The sequence below is a fragment of the Pagrus major genome, chromosome 9 (assembly GCF_040436345.1).
Source record: "Pagrus major chromosome 9, Pma_NU_1.0".
NCBI lineage: Eukaryota > Metazoa > Chordata > Actinopteri > Spariformes > Sparidae > Pagrus > Pagrus major.
The window spans coordinates 33,379,495-33,401,032 of NC_133223.1; the positions used below are offsets into that span (position 1 = coordinate 33,379,495).

Below are 21,538 nucleotides of genomic sequence, written 5' to 3' on the forward strand. Positions count from 1 at the left end.
ACTTTGTAAACTCTGTTTTTAAAGGTGCTGTATGAATAAAGTCTGTTGTTATCCTCCTGCTGGATGTCAGGTTGGTGTCCAAATCCATCCTGATTTTTATGTGGGGTCATGACTCGAAAAGGTTGACAACCTGCTGCTGGAGATGGAGAGTGTGGATGCAGTTTAACATTGCATGTGTCTGTGACTAATGTGTCTCAACCTGCCCCTTTCTCCTCTACTGCAGCTTGTTATCATAATATAACAATAATACATTTTATTTACAAAGCATCTTTAAAAACAGAGTCTGACAAACGAGCAAAAGCAGGAAAACTCAGGAAGACGATATTACAGAATAAACACGAGGAAGCCGAGTGTGAGGTGAGTTAAAACAAGAAGGCAGAACAGAAAATGTAAAAACACAAAAAGTCAATATGATTAACTACAAGTAAAAGGAATAAAAGCCATAAAACAGGCAAAATCACAGAAAAAGAAGGGGAGAGGGAATAAATAAATAAATAACAGAATAACGATAAAGATTATGGGCATTAAAAAGATTAAAGGTAAAAAAAAATAAAAGCAGTAAAGGACGGTAAAAAAGGATCCTGTCTGGTTTCTTCAGCGGACATGATGATTCAAACTTTATCCTTAATATGACAATAATAATCTGTATTTCTGCTTTGCAAGGCCTTCTTACATCTGTTCTCAAATACCACCTTCCTCTTTCTTCCATCGAGTGGCTTTTCTTGGGTGTGTTGCGGCTGATTTTTGTCCACCTCAGCTTTAAATCCGATGCAGTTCCTTCCTCTGCTTCGATCCGTGTCAAGAGGAGATTCTGTTGCAATCTGGAGAGAAATCACATTTTCCTAACATCACTCTCAGGGGGGTACAAGAGTCCCTGAAGCAGGAAGTGAAGGGGACTCTGGACTCTGGACTCTGGAGACGATGGAGACGGTGTTGAACGATCGTGTCTCGTACACCCAAAATAACCCACTGTTTGACATGTCACTGAGCCGGACTGATCTCTACAGTTTCCAGCCTGACGGTGAGTAAAATGATAGAGTTTAAAAAAAGCATTAAAAAAAATAAATAAATGGAAAAGAGTTTCCATTAAGAAGAGAGTAATATAGTAACAACATTTACAGAATTTTAATTCTGTATTTAATTCTTTAAGTCATTCAGCCAAACTGAGAGACTTTAAGTTTATGTATTTCTGTTTTTGAATGAGGACAGAAATGTTTTCATTTACCTCACTGTGTCGTACCTGACAGGCTTTAACTTTCAATCTGCAGACGAGCTACAGCTTCTTGGCCTGAGAATAATGAATTACAATGGATTTACCCTAAAAATGACTAACTTGTCAATAATGTCAAATGATGAAATTGTTTTAATTTTGGAAATATTTACAGGGAAAAACATGATTTCAGTAACGCTTTTAACCCTTTGGGCAGTTTAGTTGCTTTTGTCTCGCAATGATTAATATATAAGTCCTGCTCTTTAATGGAAACAGCACAGTCAGGATGTACAGAGAGCTCAAACATTGTTCAGTTTTCACGCCATAAAACACAAAAAAGAATTAACGTACTTTGATAATTTATTCTACAAAAGTTGAAAAATAAAATGGAAATCAACATTTTTGTGCCCACATGTGTTACCAATATTAGAAAACTTTAAGAAAATGTTTAAAATGTAATGTAATGTTTATTTTCAGGATCTGGTTTGTGCAGTTTTAATCCAATTTAACACCCAAATTTAAAATTTTTTAGTGTCATGCAGCCTGTCATACAGTCCCACTATCATCTACATGAGTTATATTACTGAGATCTTCATGTTTGTAAAGTACAGCTTCATGTCGAACACATAACAGTAAAGAGATTTTATTAAATTAAAGAATTAAAAGGCACCAGATGGAAACATATACAAGGAAACAAGTTGGGGCCGAGGTCAGAGCCTTGAGGTACTCCACAGTCCAAAACATCAGAATCAGACATGTCATCACTAACTTCAACACACTTTTCTTGCATTAATTACTTATTGAAGCCAGCAGAGTTGGTAAAAGCAACTCAAGGACAGGAGGAACAGTCTCCAGTTATATTTATATTTAACCACAAAATCAAACATAGTAACTCACTTGTCTGCTTCTCCATTTTCTATTTCGTAATTCATTTTTTTTAACCTACTTTAAGTTTACAGTTTCTATTTCCCTTTTCAAGCTCTCCTTGATGCCACACAAAATGTAACTGAAGTCAAACGTACAGAACAGAAACTTCGAGATGTTTAAAACAGGATACACTCGTTAAGTAACTGTGAGCCTTTGTCTTCATGGGATCAGCAGTGTTGTTATAAATCATAATTCACAAAGAAGTTTTACTTCAAAGATCATTTTACTGTCAGAATAAGAAAAGTTTAAAATGACTTTCAAGAGCGTTTGCATCCAAACACAGGAAGTAATAAGGAGATAGAGAATGACAAAAAAGAAGAACTCTGTTTTTCAGTCACTGCACGTTGGCAGAATTTCTTTGTTTGGTTCCTTCCTTCTTCAGCGTTTGGTGGTGTTTCTTAGAAAACGATGATTTGACCGATTGACCTGCGACCAGAACAGCAGTCAACGATCCTCTTTCACAGCAGATGTCTAAACTTGGAGAACTAATATGATTAAATCTGCATGGTTGCAAAAAAAAAGCTGGTACTGGACAGATAGTGTAAACAGAATGTGTGCATGTAAACAGGAAATGTTCTCACATCAAACCCTGAAGAAACAAGAACTGCATGGAAACTATTTGCATTGTGCAAGAAACTAATATTATTAAATTATTATCAAAGAGATTGTTTTATTTCTCAGATTGGTTGTTAAAAGCAGCAGCATCTGTTGGTGACATTCATGTTAATCTCTGTTGCTTTACAACACATCAGCAGCTGCTGTTAAACCTGAAAGTGACTGAAGTGACAGTCAGGACCAGCAGGTGGCAGCAAAGTGTCATCCTTCCTGTTCGAGAGGCTTCCTGAGAGAAACACAAGGGTCCTGCTGTAAATGTCTCCTAGGATTAAAGCGACCGCGCCAACATTTTAAAGCTTTTTAAAAGAGTTTTTAACAAGTAGGAGGACAGAAAACACAGCTGTGCATAGGTGAGATAATAAATGAGTCTTTATAATAAATAAAAGGTCTCACAAAATAGGAATATAGCAAATAACTAGACAGTCGATGGAGGGCGACCCGTCCTGCCATCCCAGAGCATCTTTATCTGATGAGCTGGGAATGAGACTCTTCTTACAAATAGCACCTTTAAACTCATAATTGTTTGATTTTGTGTCATCTTTATATCAGTATTTAACTGTGGCTGTCTACCTCTAGAGAGCTCAGTTCACCCTGACCCCATGACCGTACATATACAGTAACTTTTATTTGAAACAAATAACTTTGAGCTCATCTTACCCCACTGTTACTCATCCTAACACTGTAGCCATTAAATCACTCATCAGTGGTGTTTCATGGCAAGAGGAGATGGTACTTTCAGTTTTGCTACTTGGCCGATGCATTTCCTGCACAAATCTGCTGCTACCACCGATTAATACTGCACAGCTACTATTTCTGCTGTAACTGTAACAATACAGCAGCTAAAGCTAATGATGCTACTACCATTATTGCCACGCCTGCTTCTACTACAGCCTCTGTGAGACTGGGGTGTTGCAACAGCTCAAAATAAGGAAACATCTTATATAATCTACTTAATTTTCTAAGATGAAATGCAAACAAACTAAAAACAATCATCATCATCTTCCTCTCACCCTGCTGCCTCTCATGCACTCTCATCCACCTCTGAACCCTTCAGAGAGGACAGTAGTTCACCTCTCAGTCACAGCCAGTTTGCTCTGGTGTCACTTTCTTGACTTTTCTGCCGACAAAAAGAAACCCATCTCCATTTCCTCCCAGGTTTTATTTTATTTTTTATCGTGATTGACAGCTGACATTTATGCTCAGAGCTTTGCAAATTTATAAAAGCATTTGTATCAGCTGGATGGACCGGGCTACTTTTCGTCTCCTGAAATGACTTTTTTTTTTCTCCCTGGATGTGTTTTCTGAGGGAGGCTGATCACATCCTGTTGCTTTAAATGTTTCAGATCTGAAGCCAGCGAGGCCCAGAAGACCGTGGTGTTTTTACGTTATCGTTATTTACCTCATCCTGCAGACCGCCCTCAACGCCTTTCTCATTTATAAAGGTAACTGCATATTATTTTTTAGATGTAATATATTGAAGAGAAGGGACGTGAATGAAATTACTGATACAATGTTATTTTTCCTCTGTCTCAGTTTTCACGTTGCAGTCCTTACTGTCTGGCCCCAGAACACAGAAGCTGACGTCCAATCACATTTCTCTGGGTGGAGAAGAGGATGACGAAGCCCTCCAGACTCTGCTCCGAAACAACAGTCAAGAAACCAAGACCCTGAGGAGCCACCTGTGGGCGCTGCAGAGCCAGGTCCTCCTGATGTTTATACCTCACATTTAACCCAATGACTGCAAACAAAGTCAAAGGAAAGATTTGATTGGATTGAACTACAAAAAAATGTCTCAGCATAATCTTTATTTAACTCTTACAGACACAGGTTGGTACAGATATTCATGTTCCCCAAAAGATTCATCTTAATAACTCTGGTGATCGTTTGGGTTTTCTCCTGGTCAAACTTCTAATTTGTCCAAGCTGTAGTTTTTGAACTGACGTCACCATCGGCCACACATTGATCTAACAATGAAAATCCTGGTACAGCTTCAGAGACGATGCCCCGTTTGTTCCTATGAAAGCTGCTCAGTGCTGCTTTAACACTTTCCAAATGTTAAAGGACTGAATGGCTCAACTTATGATGGTCATATGAGTCCTGGGGGTTGTGAAGCTAAAATAAATGTATGCACCGTTTTACAGACACTTCGTCCACAATGTTAGCTTATGGGAAAAAGTCTTTTTGGGCACCAGTGCATCATGTGACGATGTACTTACACAGTTTGGCCACTACGAAAACTTCAAAGACTGGCACTCATCATGGGGGCTTGGTGCACCAGCTGTATATTGTAGCTATTTGATGCTTATCAGAAAATATTCGCATGCTAACACACTAAACTGTAAAAGCATGGTGGCAAACAGGCATTAGCATTTAACCACAAAACACACAAAGCCACTAGCATGACTGTACGCAGGAGTAAATGTAACAGGCTGCATGCACACTTCCTTCATTAACAGCAACAAGAGTAACATAGTCTAACTTTAAAGCTAGTCATGATTTATTGCTTTAATGTGACAGTCATGTTTCTGTTGGTTGCCATTACAACAGGTCCAGAGCATGTGTGGAGAGGAGGGTCAGCTGGACCGACTGAGATTGGACCTGAAGCTGCTCAACACCAGCACCCACAACATGGACAACAAACTGACAAACATCAGCCGCAAAGCAGGTGGGACACACACCTGTGTGTGTGTGCATGTGTGTGTGTGAGTGAGCATGTGTCTTACTAAAAATTTCAGTTGGCTGTTTGAAGATTGAGACTTGGTTTTAAAAGGTTTGGTTAAAATTTGGTATCGTCAAAGTCCTTTTAAGGCGAGTCTCGCCACTCGGCAGCCATCTTGGCAGTTATTCTGGGCTAACAAGACCCGGTTTCTATCTAAATGAATGGGAAGAACCAGAACTTCACTTTCAGTGGTCACCGAGAAATAGAAACTGCTCATGTAAACCCTAACCCTAACCCTAAAATCACCAGTCAAATCTGATTTTTAAAAAAAACTGCTTAAAAAGTTCAGTGACTTTGTCACAAAATGAGATTTAAAATACAGATTTTTCTTTTCAAAATGCTTAAGTGGTTTGTCCCCTATCTTATAATGTGGCTGGTTTAGCTTAGGTTTAGGCTAAGGATTGGGTTTAGGCAATTAGTAGTGATGGTTGGGGTTAATGGGCTAGTAATGAGGGTCCTCACAAGTGAAGCAAGACAAACCTGAGTGAGGACATTTTGGCCGATAGTCACAACTAAATTTAAGACAACAACCTGGACTGAATTTAAAAGGCAGGGTTTATGTGTGTGTCCTCAGGACTTCCTGGTCCTCCGGGTAGAGATGGACCATCAGGTGCACCAGGAGAGAAAGGCCCCAAAGGTGAGTCAACCTGAAGCATTAAAGATAAAGTTGAAGTTAATTAAAGTGTGAAAGGTTTAACAACCAAAGATTTCCTCAACTACAACAAGCTACAATTCTGTCAAAAGCATCTTAACTATATTGTTTTTGTTTATAATTCTGTTACTCCGGCAGTGTCAGAGACTCTGAGCTAGAAAACAACAACAGAATAAAAGTTTCTGAGTGTAAAAAGTTAATTTCATCAGGACAGATTTAGCTGAGGTGCATATGTGTGCAGCAGGAGGCATTAGCTTTCAGCTGCAGGTCCACCGATGATGACCTGTCATCTCTTGTCAAACGGCCGCATGATGAAAACCAGCTGATGGATGAGCTGCAGCCATTATTTCACAGAGCCTCGCAACTTAGTCAGAGCACTGACATTTCCTGAATGAGATCTCTATCAGAGCTGGACTTTTACTGAAGCCGACACATTACAGATGTTGGGACCCACAGATGTAGCTCAGTCGTTGTGGATTTCAAAATGGACTCTGAACTGAACTCAGTTTCCCAGAATTCTCCAGTCTTCACACCTAGGTGCTCCAACTCTAGCTCCTTCCTTTGTTCTGTCTCTTCTCCACCTCTCTCCCCATGGGGCTGCCCGCCCTCAAGATCTCTTCTTCTGGATTCTTCTGGCCTAACAGCTGCTGAGAGTTGCCAGCTGCATTTGCAGCAGGCCCAAAGAACTTCTCCTCACAGCAGCGATGCAAGGTCCTGCTAGTATTCCAGCTTAGTTAGCACAAGGAGCTGCAATGCAAAGCTCACCATCTAACTAAACAATCCAAGGAACATGAACCAAGTTAGCACCGCGCTGCTATCCTTGTAAAGGAAAGGAGCGACCAGTTTCCTCCACCTGCTGTCTTTCATCAGACCAGAATAGCATTGTTCAACATTGGAATTACAATCTTCACCTGCTTGGCTCATCAGCCAAGGAACCACCAGCGCCTTTTCTTCAAAGACTGGTAACGTTGAACTGGGCCTAGATAGCATATAGCATAGCATAGCATAGCAGTATATATTACATGTTAGATAGATTGTGTGTTTTCATCTTTGTGTTAAATAAAATACTTTTGAACCTTCATGCTGTCCATTTAATATTGTACAAGAGTGAATGTTGCCAACCTCTACTCTACTCCAAAATCCTTCAACCATTACTACCTTTTATGGTAATTTTGGTTGTAGTTATTAAGTTAATTATTAATCAGAGTTACAAACAGTTAAGTACCTTTTTCTGAGACTGATTTGGTGAATTGGCTCTTTTCCCTTCTTCAAGGGTGGTACCCAGAGGTGATCTAATGTAAATTGGATCTTATTATGTATCATAACTAATAATTATCCCTGATAATCATTAATAATTATTGAAAGCCAAATTTAACCCAAAACTCCCTATTACTGTTGCATGAAGCACTACATATGGTGCCCCGTGTGAGGCAGTGTACCGTTGGCAATCATTCATAAATGTGCGATATTAATTTCAACATTATTTGGCCAGTGCTAAAATTTGAGATTCACATCTTGAACCCCTCAGTCTAAAGTCTTTACATCTAACCCCGCTAGTCTACTACAGGAGTAGACGTTGATTTATACTTACAAACAATTGCAGTGTGGTGAGAATTGATTTATCGATCAAATTTATAACCCATTTGATTATTATGAATTGCCACTTGCCATTTGCTATTGCTGTTAGCGATTCAAGTTGAAAGTGCTCTGTAGAAATTGTGAGAATATCAGTTCAGCATTTGAATTTCCTGAATTTCCTGCCAGAGATAGAGCCACAGCGTGCTACCAGCCCTGTGAAACAGAAGTTTTGTACTTTAGCTTTTACTACCACATGTTTCAGCCCGAGTCAAATTTAAGAGACAATCCTCTGACTGTTACTGCCCTGCATTCCAGTCCTGCATTAAAGTAATAATGTAAATTGGATCTTATTATTTATCATGATTAAAAATGATCCCTGATGATCATTCATTATTATTGTTAGCCAAAGTTAACCCAAAACTCCCTATTAATGTTGCATGAAGCACTACACAGAGTCTGAGGCAGATATTTCTATAGGCCGACCCCAGAACACGACCCCAGAGCACCACTATGAGACCTTAATGAAGCTTACAGTTTGTGTTAATGATCTTTGGCAATCTTTGGGTGTGGTTATCTTTGATATTACACAGGAACAAACAACAGTTGATTCCAGTTAATGTTGACTCAATATAATTAAGTTTTGCCCATTTTTCGACAGCCACTGGTCAGACTGTCCTGTAGCCCTGCGGTTTTCTGGTACAAAATCTAATCAGCAGATTTATTTTGCACCTTCTTGCATTAAATTTGCTGAATGTACTTCCAAAGGAAGAACTGGTCTTGACTGTACTGACCCTTCCCAAAACAGGACAGAACAGGGTTAGGGTGAGGGGGGTTAGGGAATATTAATTAGTCATCGTTTTACATTTACACAAGTACTGTATTTAATTCAAGGTACTTTACTTAAGTATTTCCAAATATTGTACTTTTTACTCTACTTCTGTACATTCTGTTTTTTTGAGTTTTAAATTTGCAGCCAGTATCATCACTGTTAGTTTGTGTTAATTAGTGATAAATCATCATAAAGTGATCAGCGGTTACATACCTGTATTATTCTTTCCAGGTGACAGTGGTGTCATTGGACCTCAAGGACCAAAAGGGGACCCAGGACTCAAAGGAGAACGAGGAGAGCCAGGAGTTAATGGTCAGATGAGTTTCATTACGATTATTTGTGGGGAAAATGTTCTTGTTATTGTGAGTTGGAAGCATGTTTTCTTAAAAACTCTTCTTTCAGCAGATTTTGATTTAAAGCATTTGCAAGTGTATAGTTTAATCTTCCCACAGATCTGCACCAAAATCCACCATAACCATGTGGATATACTTCTAAAACTATGAAAGATGTGTTAAACTGTTGGTACCTGAATCCTCATGGGTTTTAGTTGCAGGTTTCTATTCCTATTTGTTACCATATACCATCTATAAAAGACAAGCGTCCATGAAAACATCCAGATACGAGCCAACTATATACATCTGATTTGTTCATGCATTATTGCCTGAGAAATTAACAAAAATGTTGAAAAACACCCATCAGGCAGTGTTCAAGAAAGTGAGAAAAACAATCCTGGATTCACACCAAAAGTTAATGGGGTCTATTTTGGGCCATGGCCCATCCTCCATCCAAGTTTAATGGAAATGTGTTCAGTAGTTTTTTGTGTAATCCTGCTGACAAACCAACAAACACACAAATGGATGTGTGTAAAAATGCCCAGAAACTGCTTGTGTTAGTAGAGTTAAAGAATAAAACTGAATCCATCTGTTTTTATAGATATTATATTAATTAATTCAAGTTTCTTTCCAGGATCTGGTTCATGCAAACTGTTTATTTTTGGCAAACGTTTGCTGAGACATGCAGATTTAAGTAAAAGTGAAAAGTGAAGTAAAGTGTCACTATTTTAAGCTTAGATTTGGTTATTTTTCCTGACAAAGGCATTAATCACGCGTGATTCATTCAAGGGCTGTTGGATATGTGAAAATCCAACGATTATTTCTCCTGTTTCTGGTTGATAAATGGTGTAATTTTGGTAATTTTATAATGAAAACATGTCTTCCAGCTCACCAGCATGTTGTGGGGATCAGAGGATTTATCTGTACAGTAATGTTGTTTATTTTTGTCAGAGGATGTCATGATCATAAAAAAATATTGATTTTAGCAGCTTGTTAATGACTTCTGGTCAACAGGAGCAGCTGTCAAATGTCTGCAAAGGATAAATACATTAGGAAAAGTAACAGGGTGGTGCTGAAGGGGAGAAATCCTGAAAATGTGTTCCTCATACTGTGTGACGCACATACTGACTGACTGTAAACAGAACCGTGACCATCACTGGTTTCATATCATGTTAGCTCCGTTCATGGGTGGAAACATTTCTCAGCAGATTGATGTGAAGAAACAGTTTCTGTTCCTCCTTTAACTTCTGGTCATCTTCAGAAAATCTGCTGACACACTGTTATTCCACCCGATGGATGAGGACGATCTGCACAGCTTGCATTTATTAAAATAAAGATGTGAGGCCAGAAAATTAACAAAATCATCACTCTGATTGTGTGTTTGTGTGAATGCAGGTACCAGCGGTCCACCTGGGCCCCCAGGAACCCCAGGAGATCAGGGACCAGGTGCAAAGGGAGAGAAAGGAGACACTGGAGCCCAAGGTAAGAGTCTGGATATTGGTTGAAGAGTTCGTGGCACCAAAGTGGAGGTCAAAACATCCTGAAATAATTCTTTAATTTCTTACAATAATTAGTTTTTCTGCTCTTGAATAGATGTTGGGGATCTCCTTCCATACAGAGCTGCTAACACTTAAATAAAACTTCTAGTGTTTCAGGACTTTAATCATCTTAATGCTGTTTCAGAGATCGAATTATCTGTGATTGAACAGCAGCCAGGCTTTAATGTCTGACTTCTGAATCTTGTCCCTTCAGGCCCTCATGGAGACAAAGGTGACACAGGGAGCGCTGGAGAAAAAGGTGCCTAAAGAATCTTTCTTGCTGTGTAAATATATGTTTACTCATGTGTGAGGTACTAAATGCATTTCTGTTGATCTGTTGTTCACCACCAGGATCTCCTGGGGTTCCTGGAGTTGGTGGATCTGATGGACAAAAAGGAGACACTGGGAGCATTGGTCCACCGGGACCTCCAGGTCAGCTGCACACTATTATATGTATTTATTAAATGTCATGTCAGTTTACATGCCATGAATAAGCTTCCTGCCTTATCTGTGAATCCAGCCACAACTTTATATACACATTTTCTCGTGTAATTAACTAACGATTCCCCAAAAGAGTTGGCCCAAATCGTGTACTATATTTTAAATATTAGCACATAATATGTATTATTACAACATCAGCTACACTAATATTCCATATATATAATAGCAGTAGTCAGTTTTCTGTGTTCAAATTTGGGGCGGTCGGTAACTGCTCTCATAAAGTTTACCCTGATGAGCAAGCTGCTGGTGTTCATATGTTGTTAGGTCCAGTTTAAGTTGTTAATCCACACATGTTGTATTTTAATTTGAGTGTGCTTCACCTGAATTAAAGGACCGCTGCCCGCTAACGATCACATCAAGTGATTCAGAAGACATATTTTGTTGTTGTTGTTGATCCGACCTCTTGAACTGTACACTTACAAAAATCAAAGAAAGAAAATAATGTCACATGTGAACTGGAGAGTTGCACAAGCGACATATGAATGTAAATATCCACATGTAGAATTTACATTTCACTTGTGCAAAAAAAAATATAGTATATGAAGTATAGTGTATTATACTTCATATACTAGTATATGAAGTATAGTATATGAAGTATAGTATATGAAAGCGTAGTATCATTGAGTATACTTGTAGGCCAACTAATCATGAGTGCACTTAAGTACAACTTAAAAGAACGAACACTTAAGTGGTAAGTCTACTAAAATACACTTATAATGAAGTAAAACTAAAGTACGCTTCAAGAGTATAAACTGACGAATATAACAAACGAAATGAAAACGAGTATACTCCTTATTCGTGACCAAAATTACCACTATACTATAGGTATACATACAACATATGTACGATTTACAATACACTTACAACAAACTAACACTGAATATTGTTGAATTAGTTGCAGTAATTAGTATTTAGTTTTAGCACATTGAAGTTAAACTTAATGACTTAAAATAGATGTACATTTTAAATAAACTTTAAATTAAGCACAAAAAGGAAAAGTATACTTGCACTAAGGTTTCTTTACCTCAATTATATTGTTGATACGATGAAATATACTTTTTTCTTTATAAGGGATGTGTAAACAAAACACAGCACACGAAATCACATTAAATTAACTTCACATGTGAATTCCACATTTTCACACGTGAGCAAAAGTTTTAACGTGAAAATAAAACACTGTAACATGAATGAAAATGTCCACATAAGAAATTCACATTTTCACAGGTGAATTACAGACGTTGCTTTTACCTTTAATCCACTCGTGTTCATTTGTTGGTTTCCACTCGGTGTCTTTCATCAGATCTCATTTTGTTGTCTTGTCACCAGGTGTAGCGGGACCTCCTGGTGCCAAAGGAGCTCAAGGTAAGTCTGTGTTCAAGTTGCAGGAAACTTGATTTAGACTCACGTTTCTTCCACATGTGATGAACTGTACAAAGCATTTAAAGTTACAGAAAACATCAGAGAACAGCTGAACTCAAACTTGAACTTTCTAAGTTGTATGTTTTCTGATGGACGGCAGCTCTGTGCTTCACTCTGTGTGTGTTTGAGGCAGAAAGAAAGACGGATGAGTTTAAGACCAAAAATCTGTTTAATGTTGCACCTATAGATAAAACTGCAACATTAAAACATGTGTGGGTAACAAATACAGTGTCTGCAGTTTTATTCTCAGTTGATGGTTTACGGTCATATAAATTCATGTCAAGTGTCAGTTTGGTTTGAAGATATATTTGAAATGTTTTCCCTCCACATTTCTTCCAGGACTTCAAGGACTCAAAGGAGCCAAGGGAGATCCAGACAGTAAGTCTGCACAGGACTGATGTGGTCAAAGAGAAGGAAGCTTCAACCTCGAGGCTCGTGTAGAGAGAAATTTGAGGTTTTTCTGAATCATTCAAACCAGTGGCAACGTAGGGAGTTTGAGGGGAACTGCAGCTGAATGAACTGGTTTCTGTTTCGTAGCTGCTCCTTTGTGTCCCCACAGTGATCGTGCGTCTGGTGCCGAGCGGACGCCGAGGGCGAGTGGAGGTGAAGCACAACGGAGAATGGGGCACCGTCTGTGATGACAGCTTCGACACCAATGACGGGACGGTGATCTGTAGGATGCTGGGCTACACCAGAGCTTCTTCTGTCTTTCAAGCCGAAGCAGGTAAGAAGTCTGCTGCCTTTAAAGCTTATTATGTTTATTTTCAGCTACTGAGCAGACACATAAATTGTTTAGGCTCAGTAGGTATCAGACAACACAGAACAAATGTCTACAGATGAAATAAAAATACTGAATGTGATATTACAGCCGCTTATAATTTAAAATCATCATAAGCAAAGGGTTAGGGTTAGCTATTTAACAAAAGCTATGGCACTCAATTTTTAATGCAGGACTGAATAACTTCTAGATGTGATGTCTAACTACTTCAATACTACACAGAACCCAATTTGGTTGCAAGAAAGTGAAAACTAATGGAGATATGAATTTTTAAGAATGACTTCCTGTTATTAATTTGATTACTGTAAACATTCAGCAGCAATTATTTAAATGAATACATGTATCCAAGTTTTCTTAGGGTCTCCTGGATGTTCAGGACAAATTTCAACCCAATCCAGTGAAAAAAAAGACGTTGCTGAGGTTCAGAATAAACACAGAGAATCACAAAAATATTGACATTTAGCTCTGAAGGCCAAACTTCAAAAATGAATTAAAAGTATTCAGAGTACAGCTACAGGATTCTGCAGGGTCCCATGAATTTAATAGAAGTTTCAACATGAATGTTTCAAGATAATCTGTGACATGAACTGAGAAAAGTCCTGGATTTTGGGTGAGTTGTTGTGGAGTGACCCACGTCTGACTCGTAACACTGCTGTTCCTCTGCAGGGTCCGGTCGGATCTGGCTGGATGAGCTGCGATGCACAGGAACAGAGTCGAGTGTCTTTGACTGCCCACATTCTGGAGTCGGTACCCACAACTGCGGACACGGCGAAGACGTCGCAGTGCAGTGTGTCTAGAAATGGCACCAATGAAGAAGAATGGTGGTTCAGCTGTTGATGGGTTGACTGGCAGGCTCAGTCTCACGGGGGATATAAGTCACAGAGCTGCACTGCTGCTAATGATGTTCACAGCTGGTTCTTATTACATATTCATAAAACACAGCATTTTAAATTGCATTCAGCTCAGTTTCACTTTGTAACCAAACACATTAGCTTAAATGAATGTAAACAAAAAATCGTGCGAATAAAACTTTGTGGAATAAAACTCCTCAGACATCACTTCTCTGCTCTGTTAGTTACTAATATGAAGCTGTCAGCCTCCAATCATTGTCTGTCTCTCTGTCCTCATCAATCCTCCTCCCCTGCTGCTCATCAGCGTCACGTTTACTGTCACCTTCAGTCCACGGCAACATCACCACAGAAGATTCTGCAGAGGTCAGCGAAGATGAAGAGGTCACGTTGAAGGACAGGAGTCGTGATGAGGGATGATTTCTGACACAGCTGGCTCAGGCACTTTTTCCCTGATGCCTCTGGGAACAAACTGTAGATACACATGTCGAGCTCACATCAAATGGGATCACAGTGACTGAACGCTAACATGGGGATTAAGTCAGAATTATATTGTGAAGGTTTAATGTCCTGTGCCACCGTTAGAGAGCGGGAGACACAGCGCAGGATGTCCAGCATTTAAGTTGCAGTCTGTGGTGAAATTATCTGAATGTCAAAGATCAAACCACAGATCACAACTACGTTTCTTCAGGTTCAGTTTTCAGTGATATGTTGTGACAACGCTGTGTTTATGCTCCTGAAAGGTTCAGGTGCAAAAACTACTTGGTTAGGGTTAGAAAAAGATCATGTTTTGACCCAAAATACCTGATTCTGTCACCACAAACACGACTGAAACTACTCCTGACATCTCGATAAAAATATCCAGTGGTTTCACGCTTACAAATTTAAAACTCTGTCTCGAACAGTGGTCTCTGGGTAAAGATTACGTTTTTTGCTCACCTGACTGTGTTGCCACAAACATGGCTGGAAAACTTCCCAACTTCTCATTGAGACCATCCAGTGGTTTCACGCTTAGAAATGTTAAAAAGCCATCTTGAACAGTGGTCTCTGGCTTGGCAGCTTTCTCGCCAAAAACCACTTGGTTAGGGTTAGAAAAAGTTAACATTTTTGTTAACCTGGCTCTGTCTCCACAGATATGTCTGGAAAATGTCCTGATGGCTGGAGATTGTCCCAACCTGAATCTCTTCAAAGCTATCCAATGGTTTCATGCTTCTAAATGTTAAAACACCATCTTGAACAGTGGTCTCTGGTTTCAAAAGCTTTCTCTCCAAAAGGGTTAGAAAAAGATAACATTTTTGCTTACCTGGTTCTGTTGCCACAAAACAACCAGAAAACGTCCTGAGGTCTCATTGAAACTAACCAGTGGTTTCACACAAAGTCCACCTCCAACAGTGGTCTCTGGCTCGACAGCCTACTTGCCAAAAACCACCTGGACAGAACTAGGAAAAGATCATGTTTGACTAACCTGGTTCTGTCGCTAAAAATACAGCTAAAACACGTCCTGACATCTTGTTGTCCAGTGGTTTCACACTAACAAATGTTTAAACAAAAGCTAGAGCAGTGGTCTCTGGCTCAACAGCCTTCTTGCCAAAAACTGCATGGTTATGGTAAGGAAAAGACCTTTTGTGGCTGAAAATGCCTGTTTTTGTCATCAGAAACGTGGCTGGAAATTGTTATAAAATCTCAATAAAAATATCCAGTGGTTTCATGCTCATAAATGAACAGCGGTCTCTGGCTTCACAGCCTTCTTTAAAAAAAAAAAACCCACTTGGTTAGAGTTGTGAAATGATCTTGTTTTTACCTTGTTCTGTTGCCACAAGGTGGGAAGACGTCCCAGTGTCTCATAAAAACTATTCAATGCTTTCACGCGTACAAATGTTGAGATGCAGCCATCTTGTGGAGCTCTAACACCACAACCATCAGCTCATATTACATGTAATAATGTGAACATGTAATATGTCATGTTTTGTACAAATATGATATGATACACTTTAAAAGTACATATGAATGTATCCATGGTTTACAGAAAAGTAAAATGGCAGCGTTTTCTTCTCCTTTCAAAGCTCTGGTAGAAACTCTGTATGAATAGATATTATTACTGAGACTGTATTTTACATGCTGATGTATCACCTCTTTATCACACAGCTCATATCGATGTCTGCTGTAATTAGCTGGTTAAATCAGATCTATTGTGGCATTTTTTAAAGATACTTCCTGTCCGAGTTGTTGCACTTCCATCTGGCTGCTAGAGGAGGCAGATGAGTTCAAAGATTAATAAGAAATTTCTTCAATAAAAAATGAAACGCTGGTTTTAATCATCAGCAGTTGAGCTGACTGATGAGCAAGAAGAAATTGAAATGCAGAAGGAGACATTTAATTCCAGGACGCGGCTGCTGCAAATGGATCGACCACCATGAGAAAGCGAGGCGTCGTTACGGCGCAACTGGAACTTCCCGGCCGAGCGAGGGGGGGACTTGATTCACAGCCGATCCATCTGCCTGCGTTTCCCTTCGGGGGGGAAGCCAGCCTGACTCACACCGCCATCATGTCCCCCTCTTAGTGGCACGCCTCTCTTTCTTCCACTCGTCTCTCCATCCGTATGCAGAGTGACGGCCGGAGAATGGGAGCAGGCGAGGCGAATTAAAACTACAAAGTGCTGATTATAATTCAGCAGCCTCGTCCCTCCGGTCCTCCTGGGGCCCCCGCTCTGGGTGAATGCTGGAAATAAACATGAGGGGGGTCTCACTCCGTTGTTCATTAGCCAGACCAACCCCAGGTCACCCAGGCCTGCTCCCTGGCCCCCAGACCACTGCCTGTAATTGAGGGCTGACGTGGATAAATAAATGATAGGAGCGAGGAGGGGGTCGGGAGGAGGAGGAGGAGCGGGTGACAGAATGGGTAATGGGTAATGAGGGTGCCCTCGCTGTCCTCCTCACCTGTGTGAACCACCTCAGTACTGCAGCAGACTCTCTGAGCAGCCGAGACGTTTAGGAAGATATTCATGAGCCGTTACTGCACATTACCAGGTCCTCTGAGTCACCACAGAGACTTTCTGTGTCGCTGCCTCAGTCTCCAGTCTGTGCTGTGTTGAATTATGTCGAGGAATGATGGACGGAGGGCTGACTGAATGTTTTGTCCCTCATGAACTAGCAAAGTTTTAAATGTTGAAACACACGATGCCGCAGGTTTACAACAAGCCAAATATCTGCACCAATCAGAAAACATCAATATAGTTCATAATAATAGATGTTGCGAGTGTTATTATTCGTCTTTGTCTGATTTCAGTTTGAGGGATGATCATGCTCTAAGTTTTGTAACTAATGTGGAGGATGTAATCAGGAAGTGCTGCGACAACCTGCAACCTGTTATTTTAAGCTTATATTTTCTTTTGGCACAACTAAAAGTATGCTGAGTTAGCTATCAGCAGCTCCTGTTTGCAATGTACTCATGCATGTTCAGACAACTATCACAGAAATACTGTGATAATGAAGAGAAACTAAAAACGTGATCATTCTGAAGCAAGTTCTGCAGCTGTGAGGAGCGATTTACTTCCTATGATTTCTAAGTTGATTTAGTTTATTTGCAGTAGACTTCTGAATAGTGTGAGTTTAAATCTCACTGAATCTAAAAATATGTGCATCATGTCTGTGTGTTTTTTTGGTTGACATCAGAGAGTCAGCTGGGCTTTAAAAAGTCGCTCTGGCCTCATTTCCACCGGATATTTACTTGTATCTCTCTCTGTGTATCCTGACATCATCTCAGGAATCATTACCTAGATTATGACATCTGATTTAAAGGCCTTTGCAATTACACCTAGTATTAAAACTAGCGTCCTTGTTATCTTGAGTTTGTCCACGTTGTGATCAGATCACAATATGATAATTAGGCAGGGCTGTGGCAGACTTACTACAACCAACAAGGTGCTTCCAAGGTCAAAGGAAGCAATGACTCATTCCCTTTAAAATCACTTTGCATGGGATGTTTGAGTTAGCAAACAGATACGGACAGAATTTTAGTTTAAAATAGTCAAAAAATTATCTAAAAGACAAAGTGTGAATAAACTACAGTGTTGGTGTTTTTTAAGCGTCTCTGTCCTGTGTCGCACAGACTGAAGTTAGCATGCTAACCAGCTAGCCCCAGCCTGTCCTGTCTCCTAAGATCACTGTGTAGCTCAGAGGTGATAGTCTCACAGCCCCGTAGTTTCAGCTGGGAGATGTAAAAGCCAGTAATACAACTGTTCACCGTCTGAGTTCAAGTTTCTCTCTTTGACTGAACTAAGATGAGCTTCATCGCCTCGTTAACTCATCGTCAAACACACTTCATTCGGACTGGACACAAACCGAACCACAGTCACCAGAACAGTGTTGGTTTGTCTCCACAGTCACGGTCGGTCCAAATAAATCCTCAGTTCACAGAGTAACGTGAAAATATCTGTCTCTCTCTGTCTCTCTCTGTCCTCTCTCTGTCTCTCTCTGTCTCTCTCTGTCCTCTCTCTGTCTCTCTCTGTCTCTCTCTGTCCTCTCTCTGTCCCCGCCTGCCGTGTCTTCTCGTGTCATTTCGTAAAGACTCAGTTCAGATGCAGCTCCTGTGCTGATCTGTATTCTGTGAACCTGAGCTGCATTAAGACGAACAGCATATTTAATTTGCCCCATTAAGCGTCTGATTACAGGAGGTGTTGTCGCTCCCTGAGGGCCTCACTGGCCCGCGTCACCCTCAGTGGTGAGTACAGTTGGATCTGTGTTATACTGTAAATGTTAAATGAGACGCAACTTTCTTTTCTTGTTGGACAGTAAAACATGTACAGTTAGACACAAAATGGCTTCTCCACACGTTTATTTTTATTTGTCTCTGGTTTGTTGGTCTGACTGAATGAGTGCCTGAGACAGCTGAAGGATCACTGCTGCAGCTGTAAGTAACCGTCGGTGACAGCACTTGGCTTTGTTTATTCACTATCATAATTATTTTGTCCCTGGCTGCTGCCTGAAGCGGCCTCATCATCAGTCAGTTTGGCGTGATCCTTTATTATCCCGCAGCATCCTTCCCCTTGTTGTTCTCTCGTTCTAGAGGAGCTGTGTTCAGCTCGTTTCATGCCCGTTGGACTGTGTTGTGCATATTTAGTTTCAGTAAGCCGTGCTCAGAAACCTTCTTTTCACCGTTGAGTAGTCTCTGTAATTAAACCAGCTCTCCACGAGGTTCTCCTCAGGCTGGAAGCTGCAGATGTCCTTTCATTTTCTTCTTCTTCTTCTCACTGGCTTCAGAGCAGTCAGGAGAGGAACAGCATTTTTCTCATCTTTCAGGACAAAAGGCTGTCAAACAGCTAACGGCTGAGCGGTGCGTCCGTGACAAAGCGGTGTCCGTGGGAGTGAGGCCAGCTGGATGGTCCTGCCGCGCCGCAGCATCGCCCCAATGACAAATCATCTATCATCCTCCATCTCCAGCTGAGGGCCCGCCACTGGAAGACAGGGTCAGGCCCGCGCACGGCGACGGGCTTAGCCAAGACCCATCAAACGCTGACAGTACCCACCATGCCGTGCATGCCAAAGGAGAGACGGGTGGAGTATCAAGGGTAGACGTCCTCCTTTGTTGGTCACCTCCTTTGTAAAAGACGAGACACTGATGGGATTTCTCCCCTCAGGAGGATGACGATGACACCTGTTCTGTTTGACTGCTTCAGGTACTGAACAGGTGTTACTGAAGAATAAAGAGAGAAGATGACTGGTGGCTCAGTTCAACACAATGAAGGCAACAACTGTGTCAGGTGTTCTTGGAAAAGGGTGATTCCAAAAAAAAGAAAATATCAAGGAACAAGGAAGGAAACATCAGAAAGCCTTTACTGTTGTGGCTGAGTCATTATAACAGCGCACATTAAAGGTGTTATCTGTAAGAAAAGTTGACTTTTGAGTCTCATTCCCAACTCGTCACATACTGACGCTTTGGGCTTGTAGAGGGTCAATGAGTTTTTCTGTGGAAATGCAAATCAAATCTCTTTCAGACAGAAAGATTTTGTATTTTAATGAACTCGTCCTTCGACTTTACATTCTCACAGGCCAATTTAACACCATGGTGATGAAAAGTTATTAAAAGCTGGAGTTTCTGTTGACAGCGTGACCATGGCAACAAAGGCTGATGTGTCGCCATGAAGCAAGAAATTGCCGTAGCCCCACTGTACGTGGTCGAATCTGAAGACGAGGCTGCAGCGGTGCGACATCTAGAGATTCAGAGTCTCACCTGTTTTTTAATAGACCTGAAAATGACCTGTAGACATTCATATCGACATCATCCCACCACAGTTTTAAGGTCTGTATCTGTAGACTGTCACAGAGATGAAGAGAATGCACACTTTCCCTCCCTCTCTTTCTCTTTCAACAAAAGTGAAGGAAAGTCACGTCATCATCTTTATCGACCATCACAAAGACAGACGCATCTGCTGAGCCGCAGCAGTTGATAGATGCTGTGTTGAGGTTTTCCTGCGGTTTCTGCCGGTACGCTCCAACAAGGACGGTGTTGACAGATCCTCCCGCTTAATTTATTCACACAAGTGTTTTTAAAATGCAAACAGTGTCTGAATCCTAACGACACGCTCACACTAAGATTCAAGTCACATCAGTAGCTGAGTGTTTGACTCAGGAGACAAGTTAGTTTAGATTCAGTCTAATGTTGTTAGGAGACGGATTTAAACTGGTAACAGACGGTTTCTGCTTCATCGTATCATTATGAAGTGAATGTTGATTGTCTTCAAACTGACATCATACGTCAGTCGACCAGTAGTCCTGCATGTTCGTCAACTTTTAGTCAAAATGTTTTCACTCTTTTCATCATCGTCTTTATTGATCATTATCTGAGGCAAACTCCATGTAGAAAGATGGACGTAACTGTCCCACCCTGTGTTTCACTCACGTGCTTCGAAGCTAACGAACTGAAGCTAAACATTAACACAGCTAACGTTAGCCTACAGTAGCCTGATTCATTCATTTATGCTCACGTCGTCAACAAAAACAAAACATACATACAGTAAGTGATAATAAACACTGTCCTCCAACAACACACATGTATTTGTCATGTTTTCTGGTCTCTGCCGCTCAGTGACAGACGTCAACATCGACTCATCGTGACATCTTCGTGTTTTTCTTTTAGATTCCCTCACGATAACAACGTGAAGCTTCATTACAGTAATTGATTTTGACCGCGAAGTGTCGGCTCTGTGTGGAGGGAACGTCGGCTGGAGATAAAAACACTGGATGTCTTAAAATGAGCCGTAATGAACGCCTGCTTTCTTTCCCCCGAGGGGTTAATTTATGTGACATAGGATGGTCACTGCTGGCAGCTCTGTCACCCACAGAGACTTCATTCTGGGGGAAACGTAATGGTGTTAATTGACTGTTATGTAATGTTGACACGGACAGTGGTGTGTTTTATTAAATATGTTCTGTAGGAGTGTGTGTGTGTGTGTGTGTGTCCAGAGACTCTCTTCTTCTTCTTCTTCTTCTTCTTCTTCTTCTTCTTCTTCTTCCTCTCTGCCCTCAGACAGCCTCAGTGTTACATCCAGCTGAAGGTGTCAGATGTCTGATCGACACATTAATGATATCATCACA

The 21,538-nt window shown here is 40.6% G+C and overlaps 1 protein-coding gene across 1 annotated transcript; it reads left to right on the forward strand.

The window, feature by feature from the left end:
* The first annotated feature begins 898 nt into the window (after window positions 1–898).
* Window positions 899–14,156, forward strand: LOC141002328 (uncharacterized). The gene is made up of 13 exons (XM_073473624.1): window positions 899–1,021; window positions 4,096–4,194; window positions 4,286–4,452; window positions 5,300–5,417; window positions 6,046–6,108; window positions 8,762–8,842; window positions 10,258–10,344; window positions 10,615–10,659; window positions 10,752–10,832; window positions 12,228–12,263; window positions 12,660–12,698; window positions 12,880–13,044; window positions 13,765–14,156. The coding sequence occupies exons 1-13, from the start codon at window positions 922–924 to the stop codon at window positions 13,893–13,895; spliced, it is 1,212 nt and encodes a 403-aa protein (XP_073329725.1). The 5' UTR covers window positions 899–921; the 3' UTR covers window positions 13,896–14,156.
* The last annotated feature ends 7,382 nt before the right edge of the window (window positions 14,157–21,538 follow it).